This window comes from Corapipo altera, unplaced genomic scaffold (genome assembly GCF_003945725.1).
Source record: "Corapipo altera isolate COAL_440 unplaced genomic scaffold, ASM394572v1 2b, whole genome shotgun sequence".
In the NCBI taxonomy this organism is placed as follows: domain Eukaryota; kingdom Metazoa; phylum Chordata; class Aves; order Passeriformes; family Pipridae; genus Corapipo; species Corapipo altera.
The window spans coordinates 4,072,730-4,089,673 of NW_020884874.1; the positions used below are offsets into that span (position 1 = coordinate 4,072,730).

Here is a 16,944-nt window from a genome sequence, read left to right on the forward strand (position 1 = left end):
GACAGAACAGGTTGAACTCCTGCTAATGGCCATAAGTGGTGAAGGACAACTGTGACATCTACATGCATACTACTTATCTAGCCTCTCGTTGCTCATCTGGAGACCAGTTGTAATTGCTTGACTGTCAGTTAAAGAAATACTTTTCCTGATAATTCCTAGAATGCTGTAATAACAAAAACTACATAATAACATAATTTTTCAAAGAAAAAAAAACCAATAGTTTTAATTCGTATATTATATTAATTTGAGGGAAATTAAGCTGTGCTTCAAAAGCAAAACCAGGATACAATTACAGTCATTCAGTCATACTGCACAGAGCTGACACACTTTCGCTGTCTCTAATAAAAATCTCATCCCAAAATCATCCTTTCAAGAATTACTATCTCTGTGTAGAAGATAGCCTAATACCTTGGAAAATTTTAGAAAAAATAGTAAGTGCTTGGACTCAGAAACAGAGCATACTGTTTGATTTTTTTCCAGTAGTGCAACATACAGAGGAACCCTTTAATAATGCAGTACATACACTACAGAGTTCTGCTTGGTAGGAGGTGCTTAGCAGGAAAAACCCCAAGCAAACATGGGCTTGTCCCCACATGTAAGTAACAGATAACACCAGGCACAACTATACCATCTGGAGGGCATAGATAGACAGCTCTTCGCTCTCCTTTGGACATGCTGGCCAATTTATTTAATCTTTTTTGTCTCACCTTCCCCCAAAACAGAAAATGAGGCACCATCACTTCCTTGCAATGCACCAGATCTCTGGTACCAGAGCAAAAAGCACTTGTTAGAAGGAGCTCTGAATGGACATAATAGCTCACATGTTACCATGAGCTATTTTCAGCTTAACCATCAGAGGGAAAACACATCTCTCTTTAGGAAGTAATGGAAATACCTGTCTGGGGAAACTTCTTCCTACCAGCTGGTAGGCAAGTGAAGGACTTTATGCACAAGATCATCCCTATAAGAAAAAAGTTTTCTCTTTATATGGATGTCTTAATTCTTCTTTCTTCCTTTAAGTCCTGCTAAGATTTTCAACAACATTCTGTGACAGCAAGTTCCACAGATCAGCCCTATGAAATGTTAAAAAAAAACCCCTTTTTTAATCTCAGGCTCTAAGTCTGTTGCCTTTCAGTTTCACAGACAGCTACTTGAACTCTAATGAGGTCAGTTAAAGAAGCACAGCTAATTTATTTTCTATCATTTACTGTCTTCTCTTGCTGTCATGCCTTGTTTTCATGTTCTCTCCTCCCAGTATTCAAGTCCCTAGTGACATCAAGGCTTCCTATTTTTCTTACCTCTCCCTAAATTCTGGTTAATATGAACATTGCACTGAGAATACACCTCCAATGTACCTAATGAAATCATTGGTTTTCTCCTTCATTTGATCTACCAGCTTTGCTTACATAGCTCACCAATACCACACACATTGCAAATACTTGTGTTCTCCACAATGCTGCACAGGTCTTCCCCCTGAGTAAAGGAAGTGAACAGAAAACTCAGGAACATGTGCAGATGATTTCTGCCAATGCACACTCTTACACGCAATTCGTCTACTTTGCTCTCAAAAACTTCATCCACCCAGCTTTGTTAACTTGTTCCTAATATCATGAAAACTCTGACAAAGTTTTCTGAAAAAAAAGATATGCAATCTCTCAACTGCTGCTGCACAGAGAAGAAGATGTAATTTCCTCTGTCAGAGGTCCTGAACACGCCGCAGCACTGTCAGCAAGGGACATGGAGGGCTTGACAGAGACACAAAATAATTCTTAACAATTGGTCAAGGAAACATCAACTGTGTGTTCTGCTGTTATTATTTTTCAATGGTAAAAGTCAAACGGCAAAAATAAGCAAGCTGAAAATCTTTTCTAAAAAGATATTTTCCCTACAGCAATATTATTTTAAAAGAAAAGGCTCAAAGACTTGTAATTAATGAGAAAAATCCTGCTTCCTTCACCCCTTATATCTTGTACAACATTACCTTAGTTTTCCTTAGCATTTCCTCTCAGAAGTGATATATGTAGAATACTCCAAGCATTGTTTAGGTTTCCCTTGAAAACTATAGTTCTATTAATATCAACACTCCTCACCATGCACGACCTCCATTCTGTCAGTCCCACCTCTGGCTTGAGTTCTACCTTCTGCACCTGAGAAGGAAGGATGAATACTCCTTGGGGAAGTAAGACCTATGTAGATTCTGTGACCACCAATACACTCTTTGTTAGGGAAGTATTTTTTCCTTCATGGTAATGTAGCAATATAATACCCATATAGATAATTATTTGGTGGAGGTTTGAAGCAGCTAAATTCTGTAACTTTTCTGGACTCCTCACCTATATGCTGCAACATTTACTAGATCCACAAAACTAAGCTTTCTTCCACCAATAAAATTATTCAGTTATAACAAATAAAGGAAATAAAATTTATATCCTCTTAATATATCAGTGTTGCATTAGTTACTAAGTCTCCAGATAAGTCAGAAGTCTGCAGTCCTGATATTCAGCATAGTGGAAAACCAACAGAAGGGCCCCGTAGCTATGCTCACAATCTGTCCTCGCAAAACATCTGACAGCTGCAACACTAACAAAATTAACAGTGGATGAATTAGTACCAGACGCTAAACAGTTGCTATAGAAAGACTCATCCATTTCTTTTCTTCTCCCCTTCTTCAACCTGGCTACCCCACCACTTGATAAAATTAACACTCGGGATCAATTTTTTTCTTTTGATATTTAATAAAAAAAGCACCACAGATCCCCTTTCATACACAAGACTATGAACTTCATGCCATGATCTCCTCAGACTCTTAAAGAAGCAGTCTGCAGTTGAAAAGGACTGTGTTCCAGTTCCCTTATGCTTTTGAGCAGTGAACATGTATCCGCTTGGAGATTTGGGATCCCACAAAATGACATACCAGAGCTGCAGCTGAACAAGGCTTTTCTTTACAGGCTCTCTGCCCACACCTAACCTCACTCCTATGTGCCTTTGCCTGCTCCTTTTAAACCCTCCCTTCCTTCCTGCTTTCCTTCCTGCCTGCCTTCTTAGGTCTTCTTTCACTGAGCACTTTTCAATTTTTGAGTAAGGATGCCCAGTTCAGATGTTAGCATTCAAACTCTTGCATACTGCAACATCTGAAGCTGGTTGAGTCCTAACATCTTACAGTGATATCTAAAAAAAGCAACTCCAGACATTAAATTCAGAAGTATTATTCCAGCATTGAACTGGAAATGAGGGCAAGTGTCAGGCGTTAGATTATACAGCTACCTTTATTATATCTTGAATCAACTGACCCAACATGAAAATATGTCACCATCCAGCTAGGAAATTAAAAAACAAAAATCCATCACAACTCATCAATACCAATTTATCAAAATTTATATTTTTTATATATAGAATCCAATTGTGTCATTAGAGAAAAGTAAGTATTTTCACAGGATCAGCTTTCTGCTACACATGAGGAAAACATAAATAGGAAACTGCTGTTACTTTTTTACTAGATAGCATACTGTAACAACCCTAACAAGTAGATCTAAGCATATAAAGAATAGCAGCATACCATCACCTGCTGACAGCTTCAGCATTTCAACCATTCACATCTGTAAGAAATCTAGTAGTATTTAGAAGTGACTATGCTAAGTACTGAGCAAAACATCTTATATTCTGAATGACCACTCAATGTGTGCATCCCTGCCATGTTTTGCAAGCTATAAGTAACTATTGAAAATAATGTTATGGCAAAAGCTGGGACTGGGAAGACAATTCCTGGGTCACTGAGTCCAACTCCTGATATCACAAACGAGTTTATCCTATACTATCTGCACAATCTGCTTCATAAATTCTGTACTGAAGAAAGGTATGGTCAAATACTGTAGACTTGAATCTGTGATGGGGAAAGAATAAATTAAAAAATAAAAAAACCCAAACCAAACAAAACCAACCAACCAAACAAAACCAACAAAAGACCAAAAATGAGATTGCAACCAGAATCAGCAAACTTTTATGTAAAATATATAAACGCAACCCACTGCTATTTTAAGTCCTTCCCATGCCATCCTCCCCAGGAGTTAACAGACCTGTCTTTCTCTGACATCTCTCTCTGAAATACAAACATTTTGTTTCAGTGTAGTTCTTCCTTTTACACATTCACTCTGTCTTTTCTGTAGGAAACTTGCTTGAACTTTACTTGCTGAATAGAAGGAGTTTGTGCTAATTCAATATGAAAAACATAAGTAGTGCATGCCTCTAAGATGACTTTATTAACACAACTTTCTGGCAGGATTCAAGAAGCAGTTTTTACAGAGAATGCTGCAGTACCACAGACTTCTTCCTAGCTGGGACTGTTGTAATCACTCTCTTTTCCATTTCAGCTTTGCTGAAGAGTAGAAAGTCAACTTTAAAAGATGAAAAAAGGCTTTGTAAACATGGCATGACAGAACACTGCATTCTCCTTCTACCACTGCAGACTGCTGAATTTGCGTAAACTCCCCTTCTTCTTTCTTGTTTATCTCACCACCAATAAGAAAACAATAAAAAAAAAAAACCCTTCTGTCATACCTGTCCAGCCTCTTATCTGACCCCGAACACCTAACTTCCTGCTAACAGGATGCAGCTGACACTTTTGATATTGACAGTAGAGCTAGAGAAGGATTTATATCTATGTTGTGTTCTGCAAGGATAACAAAAGTAAGAAGTAGGAATGAAGGCAAGAGATGGTAGAAGTGGGCAGATACATGTCTAAACAGCAAAATTCTACTGCCCACATTAAAATGTTTCAGTTTTAGCTGGTAGTTAAAGTATATGCCCATCTTAAAAACAAAAAAACAACAATAAAAGAACAACTAGATAGCTGAGATTTAATACTGCTACACATCACTTGATGACTACACAAACAGATACAGAGCAGATACAAAATAAATATCACTTTAAAAATACAATGCCATCTGAAGTGCAGTGCATCATGATTACTTCACAATGAATTTGCTAAGGTGGGCTTCAAAACATGTTTTATATCTTTTCCCTTTTATCCTTAACATTTACTGGGAAAAAAACTACTGTTGTTATTTAATCATTTCCCTTCCATTTCTCAGCCAAATTTTATCCTTATAATCACATTTTTTTGAGACAGCCTCAAAACAGGAGGAGGAGTAGTGAGAAAACAATGTATTTTTCTTCCAGGTAGATAATGCTAAAGAGAGAACACTGCTGTTTGATTCAAAATTGCTGTAAGGTCACTTTATACACATTTTCTTTTATAGCTCAAAAGAATCAAAAGGAAGACAAATACGGTAAAAAAACATAATGTTAAGTTTCTGAAGTTGAGTTTTGAGAATAAAGAAAAGGCAATTAGTTATTTCTTTACAGAATTCAATTGTCCCTGCTCTAATCTAGAAGCTTTTGTTTCTTTATACCGTATTTTAAATCCATTGCCCAATAGGGTTGTCCTGGAAAGCCATGGTAGGAGGCTGCAACTTTCCTAATTCTCTTGCTGCAGAACGCTTACAGTTCCATAAATAATACCAAAGCAAATAAATTAACACGCAATATTATTCTTTTTTAAATGTGAGATTCAGATATACCATCCTCCAGTTACTCTGATTCTACAGCTTCTTTTGCTTGTAAGTCAATATTTAAATATTTGTATCAACTTTTAAATAGGTCTTCTACAGGTGTTTTAAAAAGCAAGACTGTTTGCATCATAATTGAAAGCACCTACAAAGCACCACTGTAAACATTTTCCACACCAAGAAACAGGACTTTCTTTAGGGCTTGTAAGCTCTCTGCAATCTGGAACCATATGCCATTTCAGTACTGCTTCAAGTCCTTACTTGTTACATCCTTTTTAATTTTGAATTGATGCCAAGGTTAGACATCGTTGCAGAGGTTTCCCATTTAAAATCTTACTCTTTTTTACAAAATACCTACATACACTTTGCAGTATTAGCACAGCTTTATGCTAATATGCTAATACACAACAAAACCTGAAAGGTAAACCTATTTTCTTCAGTTTTATCATGCCCTCTTCTGCCCCCTGACACTAAGTTCAAAGCCCACTAAACATTAGTGGAACTGGACCATACATTACATGAAGGGCAGGTACAACCCTGGAGTGCAACAAGGAGTCCCACAGCTTTAAAATATGAAGAAAGTATTTTCTGGACTGCCCAGTAAAAATCCAATAGCACCTTAGAAAGTACAAGACATAGTACACTTAGAAACACACCAGTAAAAATTAAAATTAAATAAGTAAAAGATACTGACAATACATACTTTTGACAAAGCTGGCTGAACAGCACTTTGGGAGAAAGAGGACCTTTTCCAGCCTCCCTCATACTGTGAAGGAACAAGAACATCGCTGAAGTCAAAGGTCCTGGGCTGGAAAGGTTTACCACCAAAGGATCCTTCAAAACAAAGGTAAAATGCACATCAGATTTCAAAGACTTCTTTCAAGTTACTACATTAATGATAAAGAGCAATGTAACTTTGGTCTTAAGAGTGTTCTGGGGTGGGGTTTTTTAAATGTTGATGTCACCTATATGATTGAAATTACTGAAGAGAAAGTTTATTGTTTAAGCTGTAATAGTTGCAAAACCAAACAATTCTTGTTGAGAAAACTGGTGGTAACCAATAGTTTTGGAAACAGGTATGTCATTGAGCCAGCCTGTTTCTCACAAAAACAGACTACCTTCCTGTATTACCTGCTTTACTCTTACTCCCACATGGCACTGAAACTCAGTTGGAGAGACAGCCCAAGTGACCATCTCTGTGGGCCAGTGTAAGATGGTGCTCAGTGGCTCCCTGTTACTCAACCTTAGGAACAGGGTGGCCAGCTTCTCTGACCTGTGAGCCACACACTGAGATTTCCACACATCCAACAGACACAGAAACACACCCTGTTCCTCCAAGAACCAGGTGCCGTGAAGGCACCAGCAGTGGTTCACAGCGATCACAGACCACCAGCTCTCCCTAACACGCTCCAAGGTTCATACATGAGCACAGTGCTCCCTACTAGGTGGCCTGACTCTCAGAAAAACAGATTACAACAGCCAGACAAACAATTAGAGAGAGTGCCTCGTCCAGAAAGCAGATCCACACAAAATGTAAGCGCTATGGATACACACAAATATAAAGTATTTGCTTTATATACACTACCAAAAAGTGGAAAAGTGCCCGTTACCAAGTGGGAAGGTTCAGATCTCTACATTACTATTAGTTATACTACTGCAGCCCTCTAATTTTGAGTTGACCAACAAAAACAAAGACCAGAAAACACAGTCTTTGTTCCAAAGACCTTATTTACATTGTAAGCATTGTCATTAAACAAAAAATTAATCTTTCAACTTTATGGCTGTGCAAGTTTCACATCAAGCATAAGCCAACATCTCACTGGCTTTCTGAGCCTTTGGGCACAAACAAGCTCCAGACCTCCATTGTGGCTCAGGATAACTTAGTGAAACGTGGCTGCTGAGAACTACCACTGGAGGAAATAAAGACAGCAATGCAGTGAATTTCACACTGTTCTTGCCTATACAGGCTATGAACATCACCTACAGCAATGCCAAGAAATCTTCATCATTTCAGAGGTACCTGAAACAGAATACCACCACTCCACCCTCACTGCCACCAGAAAGCTCCTAGCAAAGAGCAGAACAAAAGAGGAAAAAAAAGAAACAAAAATCTTCTGTAAACTGTTTGCTTTAACCAGCTGAGGAAAAGGGGTATTATCTTTATTGCCAACAACATACGAAAATCCAAGTCTCTAAGACATGACAGGAACAGCAGAATATTCTTTGGATAATAGTCACAGGAGTCTCCCATATGCCTGCAATGAGCTCGAGGACAAAAAATTTTTTCCTCAGTGAAATTTTGCCTATCTCATTTTAGTCCTCCAGCCTGTGAAGCACATAATAAATTTGACAAGCCTTATCAATGGCTGGGACAGACTGGAATAAAATATTTTATTAACACTTTCTAGAGCCGAATAGACTATTTCCTGTATCATACATTCATATTGAAGAAATTCAATGGCAAACAAAAATAAGCCAGCCTCTCTTACTTAAGGTCAGGCATTATTTGATAACTTCACGTGAAAGCAAGTCATTATTCCTCCTCCTCTGGGGTTGAATAATGATTTTTGTAAAAGAAATGAGTTCACAGATAACATAAAACAGCTAAACAATTAAAAGGCAAAAGAAATGGGAAAGTAACAGTGTGTCTTTAACAGAGATGTGACTCCCTGTCCTCCAGCTTCTTCCCAGAGTTTCCCAGATTTGTATTTCTCAATACATACTTACCAATTGGGAGTCTGAAGCATGACAGATTTTTAACTTTGTTCCTTTCTCCTTCATCTCATATATCAGTTCATTTAGTACATGAGTCTGTGCCAAGTTCTTAAAGAAAAAAAAGAAACATGCTGATCTTTCAATTACACAGTTTTCTTTAGTTACATATTCTAGCTTCAGGCATAGACAAAACCAGATCTATTTCATAATGTATAACTGAGGTTTAGGTCAGACCACTAGAAAAAGCGCTAGAAAAATCACTGATCTGACTTGTTTCTAAAATTGTATCTATTTCTTTTTCTGTAATTTCAAAATCATTTCCTAGTAATAACTTTGTTATTTTTGTTGAACAACATTAATGTATTTTTTTATGGTGAGGACATTAGTATCAGAAATCATTTGTCTGTTTTTAAACTCCGCAGTCCCTCTCATCATGCCTCATAAAGCACAAAGGCTTTGGCACACTGAAAAGCATTACCTCCCTGAACTGAGAGAAACCAACTCAACGTTGTTTCTTTATTTTTTATTACCTTTGACTGCAGATCCCTCCATTCTCTATGATGCCCTAAGTATTAACAGATAACAATCTGCAGTAAATCTACTCCTTACAATTTTACTATTTGTTTACTGAATTTTGTAATCAACACTATAAACACAAGGTAAAGTGTGCCAGCGCAGAACACCTTTATAGCAGTTTTCCCTCATTTGTTCACTCCTGTCTGCAGACATACAGATGTCTCTGCTCAGCTGACAAGCAATGGGATGGTCCAACATAAAACCTGCGAAGGCTGCTGCCTTTTTTTGAGGATGTTGGATTAGTTGTATACTCAACATCAACAGAAGTGTATTAGTATAGCTCATTCCTCTTACTCTATTATGAAAAAATCATAATCAATAAAAGTAATTTTGTAACTGCATCCATTGTAGGGGCTTAAAATCATCACAATTTAGTGTGCAGACATTTACATTACACACAAAGTACCACTACTCACACCACCAGTACAGTAAATATCTTGCATTACTCATAACTGCTAATGCTGAACTACAAATAAAACTACATTCTAGAGTACAACCCACACACATATGCAGTGTGTAAAACACTTGACCTTTTCACTTGTCTCGTTACTGTACAAAATGCTACTGATCCAAGAATTCTTTTTTGCTATAACAGGAAATAATCCTGGGATAGCAAGGAGTAAAAAGAATTTGAAAAGGACCTTGAGAAAGCAGAATGAAGACTAGTAACTCAGAACCTTTTCTGAAGCCCACTGATTATACAGATTTAGTATTTTTGAAATCTGTGAAGAGAAAGTGGTATGATCTTTCCATCTTACCTGCATGACAGCATTAAAAAAGCAAGTATTTCCTAAGTTATTTATTCCTTTAACTGGAATTGATGCACCATTGCCAGAATTTTTTCCTTTTAGTATTTCACTTGTTTCACTGTTTTCTTCACGAAGACGTAAGATTTTTGATGAACCTATAATTAAACTATAGATTAATATGACTATGGAATTGCATAGTTTTATCAATGTAGTCCTTCCATGATTATGTTTATCAATTTTAACATATGTGGAAAGATACCTTGATGATACTCTAAGATGCTGCTTTATGCAATCTCACTAGTTAAAGCCCTGGGGGGAAAAAATTCCCAAATCCCCCCCCCCCCCAACAACTACGTACATCCAATAAAACCTTCCACAATAATCATACTGTCCCATAAAGCTGTAACTTCTAAAATTATGCAAGTAATAAATAAAGTAAAATGAGGTCTGTTAGCTTGTTAACAACAGGCAGTTGAGATATACATTCATCAGACACATTAGAAACACCACACAAAGGTTGCTTTTTGGTGCATTTGAAGAGAGGTAACCAAAAGTTACCACCTGAATGCTGCAAGTCTTTATCAATTATTGCATTCCATTCGAACTGCCTTGTCAACACCCCAGTTAGAGTCATTATCAGTTTGCTCAAATACTACATTTGCTCTTCAACCCACCTCCCTTTGTCACAGCCTGAGGACTTGCTACTACAGCCCACATACATACAATGCTAGTGTTTTAATTTCAAGTAACAAAAATTTTTAAAACTATGCTACCAGTATAACACCCATATAATTCCCTACTTCCCTTATTATTTAAATAGATAAGGGGCAGTAAAGTTAGACAGTCATTAACTTGTAGCCTAGAGGTAATGGGAAGACTTGAGATAACAATATTTAGTCTTGAATTCTACTAGCAACTTTCATATTGTCATGGTTGCAGAACTAAATATGAACATTACTGACATCTGCAGTGTCTTAAATATTGATTAACAATGCACGTCAATGTAAACGAGTTATGGACTTAATAGATGCCAAGAACTGTGATGCTACAATCTCTGTCTTGACATATGAATTCATATATTTGTTCTAATGAGTTTCACATTGTCTCATTAAAGTGTTCCTGAGAAATAACTAACAGACCTATTTACGTTAATGAAATTCTCATGCCAAAAGGTTCTTTTATGTACACTCCTAGGTAGCTTCTTGCTTAGAAGATGAAAAAATATAATTATATAAAAAAGAAGTCATTAAAATAGCTGTTGTATCTGGCAACAAGCTTCTAAAGCAGTCTCCCTGCACCCTACAGTGCCATCAAGGCATAACTATTCTTACAAATTGTATCAGAGTTTGTCAAAACACAGTTAGAGGTGCTTTGCTGTTTAAAAACATTTTTAAATGTTCTTGTTAATACTGCTTACAGAGCTTTAAATTACTCCACTCGGATGGAAAATTAAGACAGTACAAGGGCAAAGTAAAAGACTGAGTTCTTGAAAAAGGAAAGTGTTTTTGAATGCAACGATTGACAAACGAGCTGCTCACACCCTGAAATACTCACTGTTTCATGGGCTACATGCAGCAGCACCTTTTAATTGGCAGGCTTACAAGGGGCATGCTCATCCACCCACACAGAACTTCAGAATGACCATAGCAGGGGAATAGGGGCTCCAAATATCTGCAACTCAAAAGCATTGCTCACTCTCAAAAGTTTAATAACATAAGTGGAGATGTTCTCCCCTCAGAGAAGTGGGCCATGCAGAGTAGTGCTGGGGAGAAGAGATGGTTAAAAAGGAAAAAAAAAGAGGGGGGATAAAACCAAAATTGTGTAAATAATTTGTGTATTAGTATACCAGAGTTGTTGCATTTATCCATCGGCATTCAAAAACATCTGGGACAGCATCTTAAAGTAAACAATGTTCACAAGGCCATCTGGACAAAACTGCAGGCAAAAATTAAAGCATAAGCATATGGAAAAGCAGATTTTTCTCTTCCCTTTAGCAGTACAGGATGACAAATGTCAAACCTAGATCTGTCCACGCTTCACTGTGCTATGCTTTGCAGCACCACCTGGCTCTCCTTGCACAGCCACCAAATATGGACAGCACTGCCACAGCGGACCATATCTGCAGGGCAAACTCGATAAAAGCATTTCCCTTCATGGTTAAATGGCAGCTTCACACAAGTAGCAAGGTTCCATTTGCTGAACCTTACATATAAATTATTTAAGGGAGGGAAAACAGAGCCAAAGCATCCAGCTTTGTGATAAGAGCTGGATGAATACGCAATTATAAAACACAATAAATGAGAACCAGACATCCGATTACCACAAAGCTGGATAATTAGCATAGGGATAAGGAGAAGCAGCAGTAAAATGGGAAAAGGCCTGGATGTTGTTATCGAAGTCTAGGAACCTCCTTTCACTCAGAAGGTTTTAATTACTGCTTCTTCATTTTTTAATAATTTTACAAAAACAATCCACATGACATTGTACTAGTTTTTTTTCTATCTGTGAAAAACCTTGAAAGAAAAGTTTTGCTTTGACATTACAAACATTATCTGCTGCCTTGCTTATAAGACAGGTATTTTTAAGGACATAGACAGAGCCAGAGGAGGGCCAGCAGTTTTTAATTTAGCTCTGCTCAGTGTCCCCAGCTCAGTGATAAATGACAGACAGGCCTGAAGCTGAATGTTTACTTGACATGTGAAGAGTTGGTCAGTCTTAATAGGACATGCTGGTAATGACTGTGATAGCTAATACTTCTACAGATTGGGGCTGGAGGGTCCTTCTGCAAGATTAACCCACGGCTACAAGCATGTTATTAATCAAAAGGCTAATATGTAATTTTTTAAAGTGACTTTGCACTGAACAGCTGTTTCATGGACTCTTGCCGGCTCAGTCTTGCAATCCTGTAATATTTTAACAGGCATGCTTTTGAATACGAAAAGCGACTTTTAAGCCAGTATAGACACAAGAAGGATCCCTGCAAAAGGATTCCATCAAAATGGCTGTCATCTGCTGCTGCCCACAAGGACCTTCGGCTCCTCGCCAAACAGGAGAAAAGAAGTAGTCCAAGCCATCCATCCACATGCAATAATACTTCTTATAAAGGACCTTATTAACATTAGTGAGAGCAAGGTGGGTGAAAAGCACAGAAGTAATTAAATTCATAGACCAGATTCTGTTCATAGTTCATTATAACATCTTTCAGAGAGTTGACATGGTAACCCTCAACCTCTCTGCCCTTCTCAGGTAGCGTGGCCATCAGCCCCAGGCAGGCCTGTCCCTCCACAGCAGGAACAGAACTATGCCTGGGGCTCACACATTCACTCTACCCTCTGTTGGGCTCTTTCTGCTGTTTTGCTGCAGAGAGGGCCTTCCAAATCCAGTCATATAAGGAAAACTCTCACCCAAGTCGTGCCTTGACCACCACAACCTCTTTTTCCCTTGACAAAGTGTATCTGGCTGCAGAGACACCCTACCTGAGCATTCTGCCAAGACCCATTGCCCAGCTCTCCATACAATTCTTCACACCCTACTGACCAACTCTTCATAGGCCTCTGGTCCCACCATGACATCCACCTCCAGCACTCACTCCTTCAGCCCTCAGACAGCAGCATTTGTGCATAGACACAGCCATCACCTTGCTCTCCCCCATGTTAGAAAACTCCCTTCCCACCAGACCCATGGGAAAGAGGACAGCAGTCAGAGACTGATCCTCTGCTACAGCTTTTGCCTGCAAACCACCCTTTTCTCGCCTTTCTTTTCTTTTGCCTACTCCTGCTCACTTGTATTCTTATCTCATAAGCTCTCCAGAGGCAGGGAACATGATTTTGTCCCACAGCTGCACAGCACCAGCCCCTTGACTGAGATTCCTAAACCCTGCGTTAACACAGACAATGATTCATTCCACGAAGCAAAGCAAGTTACTGGACCAGGTGTACAAACACACGTAGTGCTGACACATCCATTTGCAAAAGATGTCCAGAAAATTTATCATGTGTTCCCTACCCATTTGCTTTGCCAGTATTTCAAACACTTGTAGTGCACATGGACTTCTGTACTGCCCTTGCTGAAACTGAGCTGTGCCTGGGGGTGCAGATGGTATGCAAACAAGAAGATAAATGACATCAAATTTTTCTTTCAGCTAGGAGAGTAAGCACTTTTGCTCATCTTTTCAATGCAACTTTTTTTTAATTAAAAATGAGGGTTCCAGGAATACACACTTTTATTCCAAGGTCAAGCCTTTTCTATTGAATACAACTCTGGTACTTCAGCTGAAGGTCTTCACAGTAAAAGCAAGGTTAATAGACTGCCTTTCTTTTACCAAGTTCTCATCATGCTGTATTATGAAATGCTACTAAATTGTCTGGCACTCCTTTTTTATTTAAAAAATTTAGATTTTTTTTTGTTCAACACTGTACAACGAGACTCTAACCCTTAGACAAACAGCACAGTTTTCTTCTAAAATGGTCACTAGCTTTACATTTTAAAAGCCCAACTTCTCTTGTAGTGTTACAATCATATGAAATTAATGATCAAAAAACTGAATCTGCCACAATGTTATAAATGTTATAAACTAAAGACACAGGTTTTGATCCTCTGCACTCAGATGATTTGTGCTACATTTTACAAGGAAGTAGCTACATCGACAGGGAAGGAAAGACTTTGTAAATAAAAATGACAGAATGCCTAAAAAAAGTTTTTACCAGTGACTCAGTTTTCATCCTTTTGCAAGGTGTATAATTAACCACAGCCCCTAACAAGTATGCACATTTGAAAGAAACAGGATAACAGAAAAGAAAGAAACCGATAACAGAAATGTCTTTTTGCTGAAGTGTATTTCAGATTTGGAGACTCAATATAATCTGCTTTACTTTGCTAGTTAATTTTAAATATACAGAATGGTCCTACGTGACTCCAATGTACATGTAGTAAAAATTACTTATGAAATAATACGATTTTTTTCAATGTGATCCTTTGTCAACTGCTAATACCCACAGATGAATGCAAATCTGAAAAATTATTCATCACACTGTTTGTTTTTCCATACAAGTCAACAACTGTTACTTGTACTGTAAAATTATATATATTTTTATACATCTGTTACTAGATGTATAAAAACAGAAATAGATATATTAAAATAGAAATCAAGTTTCTAACTTTCATTTATTGGCAAATCTGGGCAGCTGAACTTACTAGTGAAATCTCATTCCTCTGCTTGACCTTCCCAACAATAAATTTAACTAAGAAATTTGAGAATATATATTCTTTCTTCCCATTCTATTGCCACACAAACCAATTTAATTAACTGCTCTACAAAAACTATGCAATCTTATGTCTTCACCGACATCTAATTTGGCTTTTGTAAAGGAAAATACGCATAATATTCACTTTGAAGACTGCAAAACAATTTGTTTTCTCCAGCAAATGAGCAGACACACAGATTGCAATGTCTCAGCATGGTTCCTGTGTACTACATGTGCATTATGTCCATGTGAAGCTCACAAGTGTGCCACACGGACAATACTGCACCTGCCTTTCTGTGGAAATCATCATGGCCTGCTAACCTTTTCCACAAAACAAATTTCTGGGTGGTATACCCTGGAAAGCAATCTTGCTTTATTCTTCCATCTTGTGTCCAACATGACCTCTTAACCAAACAGACTCCTTTAAAAAAAAAAAAAGGGGGGAGGGGGGGGGAAGGCAGGCATTGCTGGGTACAACAAACCATAGGATCAGATGCGAAAATCACACAGCTGCAAGCATTCTTTTGGGAACCCAGCACTGGGATTTATCTCAATCGCTTAATGTAATTACAAAAGTCAGTCATGTAGTAGTAATGTAATTTGCACATTTTTACAGCTGAAGTGAAGTTGAATCTTTATGAGAGGCCGAGCGAAAAGCAGGGATCCTGCTGCCACACTATTCCACCACATTAGTACCAAATGACAAGCATTTTGCTTTTGTTTATTTTCCAAGATGCATTAATTAGGAAATCTATATAACCCTCCCTTACATGTTTAAGCTGATCATTTTATCTTTAAATGAATCCTGCACTTTTGAGAACCCAAAAAAACCCCTAGCAACCTTCATCTGCTACTTATATCCATGTTCATACTGCACCTCTACAGAAATTTCTACACAATATTTTTTGAATTTTAACGATGCACCCTGCCAACCAGTTGTTACGACAAAAAGAAATTCAGACATAAGACAAATTGTTGTTACAGTGCCACATTCTGATATGAAAACTGTCTTCACTTTGACTGCTTTTTTAGGAAGAAATGGAAAAGCAATGGGAAAAAAAAGCACAAGACTGATTTTTAAACGAGAAATATGAATTGAATTGGTAATTGTCAGTTTTACACTGCTTGTTTCTCTCCAGTTATTTTTCGTATTTTTAAAACTATTTTATGTTTGTAATGGCTGAATATACAAAATAAATTTTAAAAATCTATGCCAACTAATAATTTCAAGGATGACAGTTACACTGAAAATATCCATAGAACATGAAATAAAATGCTAAACTAAATAAAAATTAAACAAAACAAAAGTAGAGTTAATTCTCACAGTTATTCGTTGTGTCCTTTGTGTTCTGGACAACAGCAAGAATTACATTTCCATTTCAGATTCTATTTTTTAAAAATCCTTAAAGGTAGTCTAATTTAAATAAAAGAAAAAACCTTACATATATTTCTGTAGGGGAAGTAGCAAGTGTGTTATTTATCAAAATGAACCAAGAATGCCAACTCTGGTTGAGAGTTCCCTGTCACGCATTTCTTTTACAAATACACGACTGTTTTCCAGCCTCTTCCAGCAAGGAGCCTGGTCAAAGCAACAGAGTGTCCCAGGTAGAAGCTTTTTCCTCTTTTCCTTGCCACTTAAAAAAACCAGCAAATCATCTTTGGGCCAATGGTCCCAGACCTTTCACAAATGCGATCCAAACTTCTCAGCACAGCCACAGTGGAGAGGGTTACAGACTTCCATTTTTAAAACATCACTGGAAGTCCACATACACACTTTCTGCATGAATACATTACATTAACTGAAAGAAACACTACAGCATTTTCACTTGCAGGAAAGTTGCAACAACCACTTATTACACATGAACTTGAAACTGAAGAGAAACTGAAGTGAACAAAAGTAAAATCACATACTGTATTTTCATGTCTCCAAGAAAAAAGATGCAAAAAGTAGCAATTTATCAATTTATTACAATTGAATAATTTAACATATAACTTGTGATTTGATCAAAATATAATATTTCTAAGTTGCCCTTCATTTTCTCCACTCAAAAAATACGTAACAACTCTTAAAACCAGTAGAATTTATGCACATGGAGC

At 37.5% G+C, this 16,944-nt stretch overlaps 1 protein-coding gene across 4 annotated transcripts in view; it reads right to left on the minus strand.

Annotated features, from left to right (window-relative positions):
• The window catches only part of USP45 (ubiquitin specific peptidase 45), a 50,441-nt gene that overhangs the window by 21,108 nt on the left and 12,389 nt on the right, over positions 1 to 16,944 (minus strand). The window contains exons 7-10 of one of the 4 annotated variants that reach the window (XM_027634266.1): positions 9,614 to 9,759; positions 8,292 to 8,387; positions 6,268 to 6,398; positions 6,078 to 6,182 (exon numbers count right to left, since the gene is read on the minus strand). In XM_027634266.1, coding sequence (XP_027490067.1) covers positions 6,078 to 6,182; positions 6,268 to 6,398; positions 8,292 to 8,387; positions 9,614 to 9,759 — 478 coding nt within the window. Of the gene's footprint in view, positions 1 to 951; positions 1,074 to 4,041; positions 4,392 to 6,077; positions 6,183 to 6,267; positions 6,399 to 8,291; positions 8,388 to 9,613; positions 9,760 to 16,944 lie in introns of those variants that run through there. The other 3 variants (XM_027634270.1, XM_027634271.1, XM_027634267.1) reach the window with 3 other exon arrangements.